The sequence below is a fragment of the Panulirus ornatus genome, chromosome 69, assembly GCF_036320965.1.
Source record: "Panulirus ornatus isolate Po-2019 chromosome 69, ASM3632096v1, whole genome shotgun sequence".
NCBI classification, from domain to species: domain Eukaryota; kingdom Metazoa; phylum Arthropoda; class Malacostraca; order Decapoda; family Palinuridae; genus Panulirus; species Panulirus ornatus.
The window spans coordinates 15,073,917-15,095,315 of record NC_092292.1 but is presented as its reverse complement, the minus strand read 5'-3'; the positions used below and the strand labels follow the sequence as shown (position 1 = coordinate 15,095,315).

Sequence of the window (21,399 nt, the reverse complement as noted above, 5' to 3'; positions counted from 1 at the left end):
CACATTTCTTGCATTTCTTATTGTTTCGGCCTCTTGTTGCTCTACCCTTGCATCTTTCTGAACAAATGATCAAAACTGACATCAGACTGATTTAAAAACTTTTTAAAAGGTGAATGATCAAGTAACCCCTTACTCTTCTCTCTTCCTTAGTGGATAAATTCAAAGCTTCGATTATCTTTTCCCCCCGGAACTCAGCATCAGCTCAATTCTGGTACCTTTCTCTTCCTTAGAGGACAAATTCAAAGCTTCCATTATCCTTTTCCCCCCGTAACTCAGCATCACCTTAATTCTGGCACCATTATTTATTACCCTCCTTTAGACCTTCTACCGAAAACTGTGAACTATATTCTAGTTTTGGACTAACGTAGGATGTAGGCAGCTTGTTGAATATTTACTTTATTCATACACGTTAATGCCATTGTTATATTCACCAGTTTGTCTCCTTTTGGTAACCACCAAACATGGGACTTTGGCGACGGGCTAGGGACAATGTCTAATCCCACGTCTCTCTTTCCTGATTCCTGCAGCTCATTTCGTTCTGAATAATAATCATAATGAGACCCTCTTTGGCTCTTCCCAAACCCATTACATTCTCTCAAGTGTGTGTGTGTGCAGAGGAGAGTTTTACACTTGCCCCATATCTTAACCTTATATATGTGTACCATGTCTTTACTCGTGAGTATGGACACTAGACACACACACACACACACACACACACACACACACACCAACCAGCTTAATACAACCACCCATCTATCGACCAGTCTCCAAGGGAGGGTGAGCACCTGGGTTAAGTGTGGGCCGACGGCCGCGTCTAAGATTAGAAGCCAAGCAGAACCGTAACCACTCATGGTTACAGACGCTAACCACCACCAGTGTGTGTGTGTGTGTGTGTGATTTAAGAACATACGTTTGTCTGAGTCCGTATATGTGTCAGTTCGTGTATGAATGCGTCCCTGTAAAACTGAAATTATCTCTTTCGCCAGACAAGTTGGGACCTACATACATACATACACACACACACACACAATGTGGAGCAGGATTGCTCAACCTTTCTCCACAACTACAACCTATCCTTAACATTTTCGCCCTTTGAGCACGAAGGTATAACCCCTCCCTTATAATGGCTTGGGTCAGGTCAAAGGTCATTCTATCACACATAGGGGTCGTGACGTTATCCTTATCGGGTTAATGTTCATCATATCACTTCGTCTCGCTCGAGTTATCCCCACATCCTCCGCCTGATGGAAAAGCGCTCCTCTCTTGGTTTCTTTCTGCATATGGATGTAGTGTGAATGTGTATTTGTTTGTTTGTTTAAAGCTGTTGAATAATGGTGTGTGTGTGTGTGTGTGTGTGTGTGTGTGGTTTTCAAAATGCTGTGTGTATATGTGTATTTGCATTCTGCTTCAACCATGCTACAGTAAACATGCGCACATCTACAAGTAGCTCGGTGCATTTGCACGAGGAGAGATAAATGCACAAGAACACAGACACACACACACACACACACACACACACACACAATATATATATATATATATATATATATATATATATATATATATATATATATATATATATATATCATACAACCCAGGACACCTGCAGAAAACTGTTGGGACTCATAAGCAGTGACACTTCCTTGACAATACTAAACTCCTTTCCATCCACTTTTGATGATACATCTTCGTTAAAGGTGATTCCCCTCATTCGGTAGAGTCCGGCAATGTATATATATATATATATATATATATATATATATATATATATATATATATATATAAGCACTAATTATGCTGATGCATGGACCCTGCAGCACACGAATGAGCTAAATATAACCCTTGGGGACTGGGTACCATTTATCCGCAACGCCTGACACGTTCACGCAATATGGTTAATCACTCTGATCTCTGAACGTAACACAAGCACACTGGGACCTTCACTAAACCCCCTCACTGGGTGGAACATCTTGTAAACTTACCTTAGCGACATCCAACAACGTTACGAGTTTGACGTCTCCCATGGCGAAGACCCCTTCTCGAAGGCTGGCACGATAGAAAAAAAAATGTATGAGGTAGAACTGTCCTTGTTTCACTGGCAAGCGTAGGTGACACCGGGCGATGGAGAGGCCAGCCGATCACACACTGTGGGTGGGAGAGGGAGAGATGTTAGAGAGTACTAGAGAGGCGGCGCGCGCCTCTCTCACTCACACACGCAGCTGGTCGATTTACTGAATTAAACTATCACAGCTTTCTCTCCACCAAATGCTTTCATTGCGTCTAAATATACAGGACAAGCCGACGACAAGCAACATTCGGAGCGTAGTGCCGTCTCAAATAATGTTCCTGCTCGAGAAAGTTCTGGGTTCCTAGCCTCACCTTAAAGAAGAGGACGTGAAATGAGTGATCACTGACACTAAGAACAAATGATTAAGGACTGAATGGGAGGGCGAGCTACTAATCTCTCGCCTCACCTGAGCACTGCGAGGTCTTCTCTCTCTCCTGCAGTTGACACACTGACCCGTCGATATCCCAGCAGCACCAGCAGGACTCGGGCCGCGGTCGATCCCTGGCACAGCGCCCTCTCACTAGCACAAAACAACACCGACTGTCTCGCTCTCCTACTCCTCCCGCACTGAGCGCGTGCAGTATGGCTTATCACTTATCACTTCAACCTTTTGGGGGTTAAGTGTGGCTGCTTCGTCGTTACGATTACCTCCTTTGCGTTCGGAATGGTCGGTGCGATGCGTGAGCAACCGTTTATATCCTGTCCGCTCGTGTGAGCGATGAGTGTCAGGAAATGCTCCACCCCGGACACAGTACTGCGCAGGCGTCCAACACTCTGCCCTGCCACACTCACTCGGACAAACACGATGCAGCTCATCAGCTTTTATGATTTAAAATACCCTGACCAACTCCCTCATCTAATGCTGTACGACAACTCTGTCTGATTTAGCAACAGTACTGACCTTCCATTCCGTACAGTTTTGTTAATATATACCAAAATTGTTTATGAATATTCATATTCATATTACCTAGAGACCAGTTGCCCCAAGACCGCTTACTCTGGCTTTGTGAAGTACTCGGTCAACTAGAGAAAAAAAATTACTTAGTGGGTACAGTGGTAAGACGCCTGGCAGTGGTGCAGTACCAGTCAAGGCTAGATGCAGTATGTTTAATAATATATTTCCAGTATCTGTTGTAGTCATTGAATTTCAACCAATACGTTACTACTGGCTAGATATTTTATTTACAAGACGTCCGCAATACAATTCAAAAATGAATTATTATTGTTTACCTTGAAGAGGTTGGCAAAAGTACCCGGCCAGCAACCAAGCTTGTTTATGGGTGGTCGGTGACGTCATCACCACGTGACCTTTGATATGCCAATATGATGGCAAAAAGTGCTATGAGGAATCAGTCTATCTATCTATCTATATATCTACATATATATATATATATATATATATATATATATATATATATATATATATATATTTTTTTTTTTCCGCTGTCTCCCGCGATTGCGAGGTAGCGCAAGGAAACAGACGAAAGAAATGGCCCAACCCACCCCCATACACATGTATATACATACGTCCACACACGCAAATATACATACCTACACAGCTTTCCATGGTTTACCCCAGACGCTTCACATGCCCTGATTCAATCCACTGACAGCACATCAACCCCGGTATACCACATCGCTCCAATTCACTCTATGCATTTAACTATTCTGAAGTTTTGATAGCACCTACAGTATATCCAGAATGTCTGCAGTATTACAAAATATATATTGATGATTATGGCATTATTTATAAACGATTAGTCCATACACAACCAGAGAGATAGGATGCAATACGATAAATAAACTTAACTCATCAGTATGCCACAGTTTCATGTGTGCTAACATCAATATGCATTTGCAAATCAATTGCTATTCCTTGGTTAGACAAAAACCGTTGTATAATAGTTAAACGTTATGGCAATCATATACCAAGAACTAACAGTATAAATTACGGATGTAAGTGCAACGTAACTGCTATTTGCATAACACGTAACTGTAGTAAAATCTTGCCTTTAAGAAGTAAGCAGCCTCGAAGTTTTGATGAGAAAAAAAAATGATGGATTCCGGCGACTGATTTCAGGATAGATGATGGTAAACAGGTATCATTTTCACTGCAAGAATCGAGGCATCATGTCACTACACAGAGGTGGTGGAAGCGTCACTGAACGTTCAATGGCGGTGGCGACACTGTAGAAAAGCGGTGGCGTCACTGCACGACGGTAGTTGAGGCGTCACTGCACAAAAGTAGTGGAAGGCTGGAAGTGTCAACTCGCAACGGTGGTGGAGGATTCAGTGCAAAACGCTTGTGATGTCAATGTACAAGTGGAAGCGTCACTTTACATTGCTGGTGGAGGCGTCACTGCACAACGGTCTTGGAGGCTTCACTGCACGACGCAGGTGGAAGACTCACTGCTCGACATAAGAGTAAGCGTCACTGCACAACACCGCTGCAGGCGTCACTGCACGTTGCCTAGCATGGAACCAGGCGACAGGCAAGGCTGTGAGAAGCGTACCTCAAAGACGCTGCGATTTCCCTGTGTTTCAAATCTAAAGCAAATATCAACGTTTTCACGCGCGCGTTTACTTGAAGTTCTAACGACATGTCTTTCCCTTCTCAGTCTTTGCTCCACAGACTAACTATTGTTGATGATAAGGCTAAATTCTCTGAGCAAGAAAACTATACATCTGTTGCAGACGACGGTGAGTAAAACTCTTCGAAACTATATTAAAAAAAAAGTCGAAATCGTCTCGCTCGCCAATCTCTCTCTTGCTTATATGAAAACTTCGTTATGTTTTTTTTTTTTCATTACTTACGATGGCTTGGGTAAGAATAAAATGTTAAGAGTTTCTTTCTTTACATGATGGTGACGGGGGATGGAAGCTCCGAGAGGAGAGCGCGGATGTGTGAGTGGGGTGTGTGTGTGTGTGAGGTGGAGACCCTCCTGCCCTGACCCACATAGTGACGCCGTTGACGTCCCTCCGTCGTCCTGGCGAAGAACTGTCACATTTCGGTGAAACAACAGGTTCGTCACGTCAACCAAGCCAGATACACCAAGCAGTATATATATATATATATATATATATATATATATATATATATATATATATATATATATATTTTTTTTTTTTTTTTTTTTTTTTTTTGCTTTGTCGCTGTCTCCCACGTTTGCGAGGTAGCGCAAGGAAACAGATGAAAGAAATGGCCCAACCTACCCCCATACACATGTATATACATACGTCCACACACGCAAATATACATACCTAAACAGCTTTCCATGGTTTACCCCAGACTCTTCACATGCCTTGATTCAATCCACTGACAGCACGTCAACCCCAGTATACCACATCGATCCAATTCACTCTATTCCTTGCCCTCCTTTCACCCTCCTGCATGTTCAGGCCCTGATCACACAGAATCTTTTTCACTCCATCTTTCCACCTCCAATTTGGTCTCCCACTTCTCCTCGTTCCCTCCACCTCCGACACATATATCCTCTTGGTCAATCTTTCCTCACTCATTCTCTGCATGTGCCCAAACCATTTCAAAACAACCTCTTCTGCTCTCTCAACCACGCTCTTTTTATTTCCACACATCTCTCTTACCCTTACATTACTTACTCGATCAAACCACCTCACACCACACATTGTCCTCAAACATCTCATTTCCAGCACATCCATCCTCCTGCGCACAACTCTATCCATAGCCCACGCCTCGCAACCATACAACATTGTTGGAACCACTATTCCTTCAAACATACCCATTTTTGCTTTCCGAGATAATGTTCTCGACTTCCACACATTCTTCAAGGCTCCCAGAATTTTCGCCCCCTCCCCCACCCTATGATCCACTTCCGCTTCCATGGTTCCATCTGCTGCCAGATCCACTCCCAGATATCTAAAACACTTTACTGCCTCCAGTTTTTCTACATTCAAACTTACCTCCCACTTGACTTGACCCTCAACCCTACTGTACCTAATAACCTTGCTCTTATTCACATTTACTCTTAACTTTCTTCTTTCACACACTTTACCAAACTCAGTCACCAGCTTCTGCAGTTTCTCACATGAATCAGCCACCAGCGCTGTATCATCAGCGAACAACAACTGACTCACTTCCCAAGCTCTCTCATCCCCAACAGACTTCATACTTGCCCCTCTTTCCAAAACTCTTGCATTCACCTCCCTAACAACCTCATCCATAAACAAATTAAACAACCATGGAGACATCACACACCCCTGCCGCAAACCTACATTCGCTGAGAACCAATCACTTTCCTCTCTTCCTACACGTACACATGTCTTACATCCTCGATAAAAACTTTTCACTGCTTCTAACAACTTCCCTCCCACACCATATATTCTTAATACCTTCCATAGAGCATCTCTATCAACTCTATCATATGCCTTCTCCAGATATATATATATATATATATATATATATATATATCGTACTGTACAAGTTGCCACTCATCTGAGGTCGGCTTCATGCGCTCCGATTTACCCTCTGGCTGGGATGTATTATGAACCGAAAAGATAAATGTATATATACCATTCAACTACGGTAAAGATCGATGCTCCGTTATATCATTTTTTTCCATTCATTTATTTTCTTTCGTGGCGACATGACTAGATAGCTTCTCGGGCTTCGTTTTTTAATTGCTTTGGGCATATGACTGAAGAAGATGCGATACACATCGTCCTTTACGGTCCACCTCTGAACCTACCGATGCAGCAAGACCTGACATTACTGGTCACCTCAGTGAAGGTGATGCAATGGCTCGGTGTTTCAATCGGCTTACCGAAGCATGCCCACTCACGTCTCACTGTGACATGGAATAAAAAGAACTGGTAAGTCTTCTGTGGATCTACTGACTCATTCACACTGGACTTTTGTTAGGTATACGACCTGGTGGAATACTTTGCTTGTACAGTAAGTCACCAGAAACGAAAGTAAAGTGGCTGGATCTATTATAAGAGTAATCTGAGAGTAAGAGGTTAGGCAAGGGTCGCTTCGCCGTTGGAATTACCCGTGGATGAACGATATTCGTCCTTACGGCACGGAGGCTGTGCTTGGAAGCAAGACAAGGAGCCCAACAGCGTGACACAATTCTCACGCGTCTCACACTTTTTGGTGAATCGAGATTCACGCTAGGTGAACATGCGTGATGAGAACATCCATCATTCACACGGCATTATAAGCGAGATTTAGGTTAGGCAGTCTGCCGGCAATACAGCCGGCTGCTGTAAGTGGATGCGCAGGTGGCCTGTGTGTCGGGGGATATAAATACATACCTGTGCGGACTCTTTATTGGTGTGTTGTGATTTATCAGGACGTCTGTCGAATACGTTTTGGACCCGAGTGTGCGTGCGTGTGTATTCGTGAGGGGTAATGCGGGATGATGGATCTGCAGGCGCGACTTCACTCGATCAGACCGTTGACGGGTGAGCTAGGCTATCCGGTGAATTTTGAACGCCCACGCTCATTTGTACCAAAACATGAATGCGCACGGGTATACTTTTCCATGTATCGATCATGAATGGCTCCATTTCCAAGTTTCATGGATATGAATCAGGCACATACAGCCTCTGTAAAACTTTATGCATGCATACATACATGTTTATACCTCTGTATAGAACTGCTTATCCCCGTTTTCGGTGTCTATGCTCTTGTCTTACTGCATGTTCCGCAGGTCTTCGCTTTTTCTGTCCAGCGAGGGTAGGACAGGGAACCAGTGGATAATCAAGCCTTGCTATTTTTCACAGAGAACTTTTATCTTGCTACGGATCCTTGTAAACACGAATCTTCTTCCGTGTAAAATCAAGTAAAGATTTTATGTATATCTTTACTCTTTTAAAACTACTTTTTCATGACTGTGACTGAATCATTCAGATGGAGGTTAGCATTTTTTTTTTTTCTTCTTACGAGACGCATGCTTGGTAAATTATTCAGGCCAGCCAACTCAGAGGACCTGCTTTTCTATAATGTCTCTCCGAAGTGCAGATTTGGGCTACGAGACAGTTATCAAGAGGGTGTACGTGAGAACGACTGAGCTGTAAGGTTCGTGGGGCTTGACGTCAAGCATAAACTTTACCCGTTTGCCACACTGGGAAGGGGCTGTGTGGTACATTAAGCAAGTACTGTACACGACGGGTGTGTTCCCACTCCAGACGGTGTCCCTAGTGTTGCAGAGTTCGCTAGTATTTTTCTGTTTTCTTCCTGCCGCAAGCCTCGTCCAGCATACGAAGATGAGATGGGCGACGAAGGTATCCGAGAGTTGGAGGAGCATTCGTATTCCTGCTGTGAGCGAGCTTCATCCTTGTAAAGGCCAGTGCAACTTTTTGCCGTCTACATACAGAATATACACCTTAAAGCCGATATATCCTTCGCTGCTATAGTTAATTCCTGTAACGGGGCTGCCTCGCTGTCATGTGGGAGTGGGGAAAACATTCCTAAAATATATCCTCCCCTTCACATCACTGATCATACAGGAGAGAGACCCCGAGACCCTTTGTAGGTATGTGATTACAGTATTACAGAGGGCTGTTAAGAGGGGGGATCATACAGTTTCAGGGGATTCTTCAGGCCTCAGAATCTGAGATTACCTCTGGTGCCACACCCAATCGAAGGCCAGAGGCAAAGTTCGATGATAAGACGTCGGTGATTTTAGAAATATGTTTGATGTCACACAGCTGGGTTCTTCAGATCACCCACTGTGAATGACACCATTCCTAAATCCAAATTACTTAAAGATTCGGCGAGTGATATTCATCAAAATAACTTCTCTTTGTCAGTATTTCATTCTCTCCAAACTACGTCCAGTGATACAAATGAGAGATTACGGTTTGGAGTTCCCTACATCTGATCGAACTGCTTTTCTTGTGCATCGTCTTCCGAGGCAATTTAACATCGTCAGGGACGGGCGCGACTGGGTAATGTACGAGGCTGTGTCGGTGGGACTAATGTGTTCTACACCAGCAGTGCAGTGGTGGTGGCTAACCTTATCAGGGCTCGTAGTCCTCCCGGCGTCGAGAGACTAAAGTAGATGAAGCAAACGCACCGTGCGCATTTGTCACCCCACTCCGCTCGGATGCAGAGAATGTGTGGGCGACGCTGGCTGGCCTCTACGTTTGTGGAACTTGTAACCTTAATGTATCATAACGTTTGGTTAGCCCTATGGTTCCTCGTCGTAGTTGTGCGTTCAACCCCATCCAGCGAAGTTCTCCTGTCGGTTACTGAAGGCGAGGACCTCATTGGCTTAATTTCTTTTCTCTCTCATTGTTGTTGGGACGGCATCGTCCCTCTCCCTGAGCCACTCAGAGACAGGCGTGTTATGGACGTTCGGTCACTGCAGAGCTGGATGTCTCTTTTACACTGCAGAGTTCAGGCGGTGTAAATGAATTCCATCTTTCCCTAGAACGCGAGCTAAATCTACAGCTTATCTAACGGTCAGATAATGTACGACTGCCTCCCAAGGATTGTAAATAGGCTTATTTGTAAATCAAAGTAAGTAGTTTGTCTACTGATCAAGCATGAAAACCTCCCAGGGTTGGATACAGTAACTTGTCAGTTTGATTTCTTAAAACTTTATATATATATATATATATATATATATATATATATATATATATATATATATATATATATATATATATATATATATATATCATACGAGGGACTATCGTCTTCCAGCTCCGTTGGTATGGCAAGCTTCGGGACACGTCCTGTGATACGAGTGCTGACGTATCCCGGGGGGGCTGGGGGGCCCTGCCGTCGGGGGTCAGCAGATGCAGGCAGATCAAGACAGATCAGTCGCAGCTGCATGGAGGGAAAAGCAGAATATTCGAGTACGAGGGGGGAAACTCCCGTGTTCCGAGAGAGAGAGAGAGAGAGAGAGAGAGAGAGAGAGAGAGAGAGAGAGAGAGAGAGAGAGAGAGAGAGAGAGAGAAACGTCAAAGTTCTTATGAAAGAAAAAAAAGTCACCAATTCTTTCGACCCGTGTTACCTACGAAATCTATTTCCTTACTCTATACCAGAGCTATACAAATGGCTACGAAGATCATAAACTGCACACAGAATACTGGAGAAAATAAAATATAAAGAATATATACATAATATTCAGATATTCCCGGAAACCATGACAAAAAAACCAGGCTGGACGGATATGGGTTTCGATATTGAAAACACATTGGGACTCCACCCAACCCTGACGTACAAATCTCTCCCCTTTATCTGTGCAGGACACCCGTCAGGCCCGGCGATGTTCCCAGGGGGATCGTATTGTCCGAAATGTTTCAACACCTACACACTGGTAGGTGGGGAGTGAGTGGGAGTTCATAGCCAACCCCGAGTCCATAGCCACCCCCCCTGTGTGGATGGATCCTTACCCAAACATTGTCATCGTGAACACCCGAGACTTGTGACGCATCTACCCTGTGGCTGCGAGCCTCGATCAAAACCTGAAGGACTTCGAGGTTGCGTTTCGGTAAGGGAGTGTAAGTCCAACACACACTTGGCGATGGCCATTCAGTCTAAGCAAAACTGATCCTGCTAGGATGATAATCTAACACTAGGAACTACACTATGGCAGATGACACGATTGTGCTGGACACGGGACTATACTTCTAAGCAATGGCAAACAAGTCTAACGTGCAGCTATGCTACAAAGTCCTCGAAACTGTGAGAGTAATGAGGTTAGGCAATTGGCAGCACTTCAGTGGCTGTCAAGTTGCATCCCTTAGGCCCAGGTTGCTGTCTATACTTTCTGTCTTACCCACGCGTAGGACTGCTGGCCTGAGACACATACAATCTTTCCACTTTACACGTAAAGTTCTGCCAACACTCACACACGACTCGGTTCGTCCTAACCCCATATACTGTCTAGCGGTTTAGCGCGAAAGCTTAGCAAGCAAAAAACTCTGTTGCCAATGCAGCGTCAAGCTTTCTCTCCTTGGTGGCGGCAATGTGACAGGTGGGGTCTGGCCTGCACTCATATGACTTCCCACCACCACCACCACCATCATCATCAGTCATCATGAGGGACACGATATTCCACGGTAAAAGCAGCGGAACTTCTCTCGAAAGCGGTGTTAAATATTTTAGTTCTTATTTTCTGGATTTGGTGTTGTTTTAATCATCAACGTTTGTGAATTTCTGGATGCACAGAACCCTTACATTGTCGTGTACGCTCGCGTGTACTGATGTATTATGGTCACTGTTTACATATCTATTGGGAAGCTGAACTAAGGTATGCATCTCCGTATCTGGTTGGATTGATACGTTTGTACCTACAATGGTTTCGCTTTATGAAAACATTTTTTGTACTGGGATAAGGGCCATACGTACACGGGGTTAGGGGGGGAAAAAATATCACGTCTGGGTTAACAAAGGCGTTGCTGTACACAGTTGGGTACATATCTCTTCTACGCGACACGTTTTAACGCGGTTGGGTATAAACATGTTGTTTGTATGGTTGTGATTAACGTAAGTTGTTTGTATGGTTGTGATTTCATACTGCGTATCCATTCCATGCTTAAACGTAGACTAAGATGCATTATATTACCGACATACATATTTCTAGGTCTCAACTACAGCTGAAGGGATCGTGGATGTAAAAGTATTCAACAACATTTAGGACAGAAAGAGACTGGTGGGTCTAACGTTAGTACGCAAGGGCGTACCTGAAGCATTGCTTTCCTCTCTTAATTTTGGAACCCCCCCTCTCTCTCTCTCTCTCTCTCTCTCTCTGACGAGTCGCATATGTGCCAGGGGGTCTCTGCTAGGTCGCTCGCTACTACTGTGATCCCTAACGTGCCCCAGCGTTTAGTCATCCAAATTGTACCCAGAGTCTCTCGTGTGGTCTACGCAGTACCAGTGGCTTCTCAAGGCCACGCGTTACACCCTAGTTTGGCTTCACCTTCCATGACACAGCTGGTGTCACCTGGCGTCCTCGAACCCTTGTGTCACCTGCCATGAAGAACTGGTGTTCTCTGTAGTCACCTAGCTAGACACGATTGGTGTAATTTATGTTATCCCATTCAGTGTTGCCTTGTGATTCTCAGTTTGGTGTCACCTGTTATGATCTGATGTACTGTCACATTCTGAGTGTCGTTTGCTTTAACCCAAACCTGGTGTCAGTCGACCTAGGTAGGTAGCGAGTGTCACTTGATATGTGCTACTCTGGTGATATCTGACACCACACTGTTTCGTGTCATCCGAAATGAACAGACTTGGTTTCACACGTCCCGAACACAAACCTGAGAGGTGTGATTGTACTCAGCCTGGTGTCAGGTGACATGGCACAAACCTGGTATCGTCTGACATGACCCACACAGGTGTCAAGTAAACTGAACCCAACCTTGCGTGATATGTCACGCAAGATAGTGGCTAGTTCATAACCATTCGCATTGCTTGAGGGGGGTGGTACCTGAAATGAATCGTTTGAGCTAAAACTAAATGATGAATCCACATTGGGTTAGACAGACGAGCCAAAGGTGTTGTTATAAGCGTCCTTAGCTCCCTTGCAACCAAGTAGGGATATTATTGTCACAGATACCACGGTTTTTATGCAGTTCTTAGCTAGTGGTGAGCCAGTGTATGTGGGGTGGCCTGGTTGGTTGGCCTTCCCTGCCACTGAAAAGAGCTGGCGGCCTTTCGCCCAGTGGTGAATTAGTGTTGAGTGGCTCCGAGACACCCACGAGGGCGGTGTGTGCGTTTTCTATCTCCTCTCCCTGAGCGGGGTGTGTGTGTGTGGCTGAGGAACTCCGTCGGAAGGACGCAGAAGGGAGGGTAGGTCTCCTCACCCTCAGAGGGGAGGAAGATGGTAAAAGAACGAAGGGCGTCACGTGGCACTGTCATAAATGGGTCCTATCGCCAGTGTTTGCTTTGGCAGCGTCAGGTTTAAATGTCCAGTGATGAATATTTACTTACACTGATGTTATCAAAACACACACACACACACACACACACACACACACACACACACACACACACTGAATAAGGTAGATGCCAGCAGTATATGAATTATCCAAAGGCTACTTGGTAGTGAAGACAGTTCAAGAGACTGGGGCCCCGCGAGCGTAAAACCCTCTCCCTATACTGTACAAATACGCAGTCATAAATACGTAATCATACATACACACACACGAGATGGGGCCTCACGAATGTAGGACTCTGCCCGTCCTGTACATACAGATATGTAATTACATATAGAAAATCACACACACACACACACACACACACACACACACAATTACGGGCCTCCGTGGTGTAGGGGTTAGCGTTACTGACCATGAATCAGCACGGAAAAGCCCGTGGTTGGAGAGGCATGGGTTCGAATCCTTGGCTCGGCGGTGGGCCTACTCCCAACCCAGGTGTTCCTCCTCCTTCTAAAGGCTGGTCGATAAAACGGGTACTTGACATAGGCTAAGGTGTGTGTGTGTGTGTGTGTGTGTGTGTGTGTGTGTGTGTGTGTGTTTAAAGGAGTACACACATGGTACATGTTTACAAGGTTAAAAGACAGGGCAACACAAGTGTAAAAAAAAAACTCTCCCCGTAGCACACAAAAAGTTAGTGACGTAAAATAAGGGCATCGTTACGTTACTTGTACTCAGTCTTTTAAGTAAAAGTGGATTATTGGTGCCGTAAGAGAGAGAGAGAGAGAGAGAGAGAGAGAGAGAGAGAGAGAGAGAGAGAGAGAGAGAGAGAGAGAGACTACCTGTCATGCCTAAGGATCATTTCGTTGACAACAGGCTGTTTCATCTTTCCAGCTTGGATGACGTATCCTCGAAAACAGTTTTCCTCCCCTCCTGTCGCTGGCTTCCCTCTTTTCATCCTACCCGGCGAACTTGTTAAAAGCCTTCCCTCCCCCCGAACGCATACTAGCCTGTTGGCTCCACTTCGTCGTCCACACCGAACTGCAATCAAAAGCCCCCGTCATGCCAAATGTACATGAAAGAGTCTGCAGTATAGAGCATGGATGGGGACCAGAAGGAAACACTAATTGTCAAACGAGAGGAACATATTGCCAATTGAAGACGTTCATATTGAGTGCAGTCGACTATCTAACACTCTCTCTCTCTATAAGACACGGCAGCAAGACTGACTCTTCAACCCTGTAGCGGCGTCGCTGGCTACTTCGAACGCTGCAATTCTCGCGTGCTGGACTTTGACATGAAACTCTCTCGTGTGTTGCATCTATTCTCTTACAGCTTTAGCCACACCTGGTCTGCTAAAATCATCTCCATAATCAGCTGACAGTTACCTCATGTAACCTCACAAGACACCCAGGTTCCCAGAATAAATAGATACATCTGACCTTCGATACTGGATGTGTATCATCCATGTTCCCGTAAATATCCTCTCAAACTACCACCATGACGAAGGGAACAGGCAATTAACACCCACGAAAAATAATAACCTTTACAAGTTTGTCATGACGTCCGGGTGACGAATTCAAATTCCTTGGTCACGACTGTACGGTCCTTGAGGGCGATCCCTGAGCACTGTGGCCTGACCCTTGAACACGACAGGATGCCCAGAGGGTCACTCACACCCTCGTGATCAAGGAATTATCAGTGCGGCAACGGAGCTCTGGTTTGCGTCACGATGGCGTTGCGTAACGATGACACTCGACACGAGATACGCGGACCAAGCCAGCCACTCGCAAGGCAGACCCCATGGGATCACCTGTGAAAATCGGGAGATGGTGAGATGACAGCAAGTGGGATGGAGTTTAAGTGGAGCATGAATGTGAATAGCCATCAATGACCAGGACGAGTCGTCCCTATTCTAACTCTACGAAGATTTGAAGAAAACGAAACCCTCTTTTGATGTTTCATGACCTACGAAAATTTGTCACACTCCCTCAAGGCTTTTGTCGAAGACTGATCTGAGGTACGAATCGAGTTGTTTCGGAACAAAGGAACCAGGTGGTTCACAAATCGAAGCCTCATCATCAGGGGAAGGTTTAACGGTGTGCTTTGGAACCAAAGGACCAAATGTTTCACCAATCGAAGCCTCATCAGGAGGTTCCGGGATTTTTCCGAGACAACGAACCAGTTGCTTCACCGGTCGAAGCCTTAGCTGGAAAAAGTTCCAGGGTGTTTCCGAACCAACGAACCTTTCGATGTTTCGAAACCGATGAACCAAATAGTTCTACGTCCTGGAACTGATAGGGGTGTACACAACGAACATTTCAGTTCCCACAAAGGCAAAACTGGCACCCTTCGAACGTCCTTGCTCGCCACCATAACAGTATTTCCCTATTAGTCCCGCACTGAGAGATGACGCTATTTGTCTGTGTATATGCTACGGCGAAGCCGCAAATGTGTAGATGCGAAGGTTTCGAACCTGGTAATCACATTAATGGTACGCCAACATACTTGTGTGAACGAGCCGACAGCACTCTCGGTGCATGCGCTCCTAACCTGACCCAGAGCAGGAGTGCTCAAAACGAGACGCAACTCGTGTCATAAATACAGGACGGAGTCATTATAGAGGTTTGTTATACTGTCTCGAAATCCCTCACGCTCTCGAATAAAACTGTGTGTGTGTGTGTGTGTGTGTGTGTGTGTGTGTGTGTCACTAGCTGTAAGCGTTGTATTTCTCCTTGAATTCATTTCCTTAATCTCCGACTCATCATCACTGGGATAATGTAAGAATGCATCTAAATGGCGCGAAGAATTTGAGGTTAGGTCTAGGTCATTTGTGTATTCTATCACACACCCACGCTCCGGGCCTCTCCTTCCCTCCACACTCACCCTGCTGGCCTTCCCCCCCCCCCTCTATTCCACCCCCAACACCTCCACACACACACACACACACACACACACCTTCCTTGGCCTCCACCTCTGCACTCACTCAATCCATGCATCCGGGTCAGAGAGATATAGAGACGCAACAGCAACAGTTATAAAAATACACCCCGCGTTTTTTTTTTTTTTACAAGAACGCCACTTTTATTTATCTATCGTCCCAAGGGAGAGAGAGAGAGAGAGAGAGAGAGAGAGAGAGAGAGTTACGTGCCCCTGCGACGAGATTATGCCCCTAAGGCAGGGATAACACGTAGTGCTCACCGCATTGGAGAGAGAGAGAGAGAGAGAGAGAGAGAGAGAGAGAGAGAGAGAGAGAGAGAGAGAGAGAGAGAGATGAAGAGAACTTCACTCTGTTCATAGATCGATTCAGAGTACGGCGAGGCTAAAAATATAACCGGAACGAAACGTGATCCCCTCCCCTCCCTACCTGGCCTCGTACGCAACTACTCTTCCTAAAGCTTTCAAAGAAAAAAAAAAAAAACAATAGACGGAAAACAAAAGACGGCTCGATAACACGAGGACCTTAAGAAGGATATAATCAATTTGCAGGAAAACTTATTACTTACAACGACCATTGTTCATTTCCTCATAACTTGCTATATATACATATAGCGAGAGAGAGAGAGAGAGAGAGAGAGAGAGAGAGAGAGAGAGAGAGAGAGAGAGAGAGAGAGAGAGAGAGGTGAGTTGACCCTTAAGATATGTCGTTCTATCGCTGGCTTATTGGGTATTTTCAAGGCGCGCGTCGTTTTCTAGTGACGAAGAAGATTTGCGGGTGGCATGTTGGTATTGTTGCTAAATACTACGTCATCGTTTGCGTCATACCTTACGCGCAAGTGGTTTTCTGTAGATGAAGAAGATTATCGGTTGGTATGGCAACACTGTCGCTAAATATTAGCGTTTGCGAAGGCTTTGAATGTGTTTGCGAAGGCTTGAAGTGATTGAGGGTGTGTGCCTGTCTGGTTTGGACCACATATGAACGTTTGGGCGAGGCTGGCTTCCCCTGTTGCCCACCAGGTTTGTTTATTGATGTTGGTCTCGGCTTAACAACTCCATCCCATCTACGTGCTTCACAGCCCTGTCTCCCTCAGGTCAAGTTCTCGTTGTATATATGCTAAATGTAGCTACTCTCTCCTTTTGTCTGTCTTCTCGTTCATTTCCCTCCGTATATTTCTTAATTATGTGTGTTTGTCTTTCTTTCTATCTGTCTGCGTCTCTCGATCTGTGTCTAAGTCTTTCAGTCTGTCTATCTCCCTGCATCTCTTTCTACCTATGTACGTCTGTCTCTTTCCCGTCTCACACGGCCCCGCTATTTTCTATCTCCTCCTGCATCTCCCTCCGTCAGGTCCCCCAGCGGACGTGCGGCTGGTGATGTAGGGAAGGGGAGTGTGCTGCGGGTGTTTACGTATGCTGAAGGGAGGGAGGGAGAGAGGTAGGAAGGCTCGTGTGTGTGTGTGTGTGTGTGTGTGTGTGTGTGTGTGTGTGTGTGTGTGTCCGGGTCCTCGATGGAGGGGCGGTGGAGGCTGGCACTGTATCCGGGCGCGATCTCCACCCACACACCCTCCCCAGGTGAGTGCCAGGCACCCCCCTTCCACATTTCCCCTCTTGCCTACACAGCACTCACATCAAGTCGTTTATCATGTCCGTATCGTAAGCTACTAACACCTGATGTATCTATTGACAGAATCTCTGAGTACCTGAAGGGTTTTCTTCAGAAGACCCCGAGATGTATAAATGTAGCACTTACTAATGATAAACTGATGAGCGATGGATGTAAGGATGTGGTCCAGTTGAAGGACAATACGCAGCTTTCTTGAAAGTCTGTCACACGCAAATCCATGCACCGCACAGGGCTGTTATCAACGATGCACAACGCTGAAAAATAGAAAGATTTCACGTTTTTTTTCTTTATATCCTCGATCGGTAGACTGGGAGGGAACATTAGGAGAGATTGCTCGGAGAAAGGCAAAAGTGGAGACATGGAGGAGAGAGTGACTTGCCCCGGTCTATGGTGACAGAAAGACAATACTGATTGTATTCTAATGGTTCATACCTCAAGAGACCCATTATATCAACAGGGCTTTTGTGAAAGTGAAGATAGAGGTTACTTAAAACCCCAGTGAACAATCAACTATGATATTGCCGGAACTGTGAACCTGGAACAAGTAGTGTGGCCTTAATACGCAATGTATCTTATGATCTACGTGAAGACTTAACCACTTGAGTTCAATGGTCGGATCCTTAACGGAACGACCTTTGGGTATTGATGGGCCCCTAGCCTTTGAACCCGACGCGTCAGAGGTCAGGTCAGAGATCAGACCGTCATACCCATGGGGTTCTACCGTCGCGCCCAAGGGCCGCGCCCAAGGGCCGCGCCGCAACACTCTGCGTGGGGCCAGAATTCACTTTCACGACGGTGAGGAGTGAGGCAGGTGCACGTGAAGGTCGAGATTGCCAGCCAGGTGTCCTGAAGAGACCCACTGAGGCGATAAGCTTGGTGCTACAGACTCAAGGTGGCGAGGGCGTGGCAGGTGGTGGGGGCCAGGCACTCTCTCTCTCTCTCTCCTAAACACACACACACACACTCCATCTTATACCCAACTTTACCAACGTGTATCCCACACGTCTCTTTAGTCTCCACTCTAAATTTTCTCCTTCGGTGAGGTGTAACTTCCCAGTCTGGATGAGAGAAGAAGAGGAAGACATAAAAACATGGTACAAATCCCTGAGAAGATTTGATAAGGTAGAATTTTTCTGCAGAACAAGAAATGCAAGGTCGATGGGAGGTGCCTACAAAGACAGGGAAGATGTGAAGAAATAGTTCTGTAGTGAGAGAGTTGTAGATATGTAGAATAAAGCCAAGAGAAGGGGGGGGGGAATCTTGATGTACAGACGGTGTTGGTGATTTTAAAAGATCATATGAGAGAAAAGAAAGCTTGAGATATGGGGGGGGGGGGGGGCACATACGAGTGTAGAATTCCGTCTACGTAATGCATCACCTCGGTCATCAAATATGGAATCATAAGACGCCATATTCCCCTTACGTTTGTGTCCTCTGTTCTTTTCTTGCAACCACTAAGTGGAGAGAGAGAGAGAGAGAGAGAGAGAGAGAGAGAGAGAGAGAGAGAGAGAGAGAGAGAGAGAGAGAGAGAGAGTACATTCGACACGATTTTGCCTAGAGACAAGGCTAACTACGCACAGTACTCATAACATTTCTTTCTATTTTTTTTTTTTAAGTGAAGAATGATTATATTTTCCCGCCGCCACGCAACTTACATAACTGTTCTATCTGAGAATTATCTAGTTTTCCATCAAGTGTGTTTGAAGTTTTCCATCAAATGTGTCTCAAGTTGCTCTGTCTGTCATTCGTCTTCCTATTTATTACCCTGAATAATCCTCCCAATGCCTACGTTGGACTTTCGTATACATTTCTTATAAGACTTTAGTTACATTCCACCATCTATCACTACGGAATCCATCGTTCAATTAATCTACCTCACTACGATACTTTTAGATTTAGAATATATCCTTCTTGATGTCCTCTATTCGTTGGCCATGAATAGTTTAATCATGTATCATTTCCTCATTCTCGGCTAGGCTGTACATGTTCGAGTTATTTCAACCTCTCATGATGGTTAATCCTCAACCTCTCATGATGGTTAACGTATCGGATCATCGATCTTGCTTATGAAGAAGTGTTTTCTGAACTCTCTCTCTCTCTCTCTCTCTCTCTCTCTCTCTCTCTCTCTCTCTCTCTCTCTCTCTCTCTCTCTCTCTCTCTCCTGTTTATTTCCCTTTGACTGGTAACCACACACTCAACCCAGCGGTGTTCAAATGAACTGTTTCCCAATGTAATACATTGAGCTAACTTCTTATCATCATCAGCTTTTCTGTCATTCGTTCTCACGCCACTCAATTACATTATTAGCCCTGATAGTCTTCTTGCCCCGTCGGTTAACTCTCTAAAACTGAGTTCCTCCCTGAGAGAGAGAGAGAGAGAGAGAGAGAGACAGAGAGAGAGAGAGAGAGAGAGAGAGAGAGAGAGAGAGAGAGAGAGAGAGAGAGAGAGAGAGAGAGAGAGAGAGAGAGAGAGAATCGATATCAAAATGAAGCACCGACAACAGAGGACTTGAGAGCGAAGGTGGGGTCTAGGGAAAGGGCAGCTCTGCTGGGGCTGGTCAAGGCGGGAGTGTGGTGGTCGTGGTAACAGGGTAAGGGGGGGGAGGAGGAGGAGGAGACCAGGGGAAAGGAGGCGGGTGCGTGGGTAGGGAGTAGGGTGGAATAGAGAGGCGGCCGCTCAGTCTACGGCAACAGGTCAGGTTACCAAGGTGACTCTACGTCCAGCAGTGGACAGACAGAGCCACCTAACACGTAAGCAGAACCACAAGATTTGATTTAGACAAACAGAAAAAATATATACATAAATACAAGACGATTATGTATCATAGTTACATGTTCTTTTCTCTATACCGTCTGGCCTCTTTTTTCCTTCTCCTCTTGCCTTAGCGAGATGGCATAATGAAATACAAAAGAGCATTCGAGGAAAAGAAATCCTCATTTGGTTCCGTCTGTTCTAGCAATTTGGAATAGCTTAAGAAGGGAGGATTTCCAGCACCCATGTTCCCGCGTCTCTTAAGTCACCTTCTACGCCATACAGGATATACTCGCATACCATTCTTTCTTCCTAATCCTATGGAACACTGAGATAAAATATTAACGAAATGAGACACAGTGATGCAGCTTTCAAAAGTTTTCTCATCAAGGTTACCACACCACACGGTGCGAGCGTCCGTACTCTTTATGTCAATCCGCGCCACACACACACACCAAGGAGACGCACCGTGATTCCCATCCGCTGCATAGGAGTGGAAGGGCGAGGTCTATTGTTTTTTTGGCCGCTAACAGCCGCTAATTTTACCGCGGTCGTGCTCATCCTGTAGGCGGTGGCGCAGCAGCATGACCGAGGGCCACAGAGCGTCTTTGTCCGACCCCAGCAGCCGGATACTTGTACCATTAAACACTACAAGGTCGTCCGTGACACTGGCTTATAAGGTCTTAGAGTACACTCAATCACTTGAAGCAAATCAAGACATGGTATTCTTGTGTGTGTCCATATCTTTGGCCATGCCCTTCAAAGTTAAAGTAAAGGACCTCTTCAAATAGGCTTGTGCGCTTGTGCAGCCTAGAGCTACGTTGGAGGTGATAATATCTAGTAATATACTAGTACTGTACTTATCTGTTCTCATTTTGGGATGGAAAGTGGATGCACGAGTGGCTGCGTGCAATCACTCTCCTTCTTCCTTCAAACACATCAGTTGGCTGCCTCCTCATTGTAGCTTTTAAACTGTTTGAGATCTGTATTGTCTCTTCATCTAGCGAACGCCTGGCATCTCCTTTATCACGTTATCTGTGACCTATGAGTGTGGGGGAATCCACAACAGTGTGTCTTGACGAATATCGCAATTATCTTTACCAAAAGCATCATAACAACTTCACACTGTGCCATATATCTTACATTT

General features: G+C 45.4%; 1 protein-coding gene across 3 annotated transcripts in view; it reads right to left on the bottom strand.

Annotated features, from left to right (window-relative positions):
- Positions 1–17,750, bottom strand: part of LOC139747545 (EF-hand domain-containing protein D2 homolog) — a 43,594-nt gene extending 25,844 nt beyond the window's left edge. Inside the window, exons 1-2 of one of the 3 annotated variants that reach the window (XM_071659954.1) lie at positions 17,628–17,750; positions 1,983–2,145 (exon numbers count right to left, since the gene is read on the bottom strand). In XM_071659954.1, the coding sequence (XP_071516055.1) occupies positions 1,983–2,024 (42 nt within the window). In that variant the 5' untranslated portion in view covers positions 2,025–2,145; positions 17,628–17,750. Of the gene's footprint in view, positions 1–1,982; positions 2,146–2,474; positions 2,886–4,078; positions 4,530–17,627 lie in introns of those variants that run through there. The other 2 variants (XM_071659953.1, XM_071659951.1) reach the window with 2 other exon arrangements.
- Between the last annotated feature and the right edge of the window lie 3,649 nt (positions 17,751–21,399).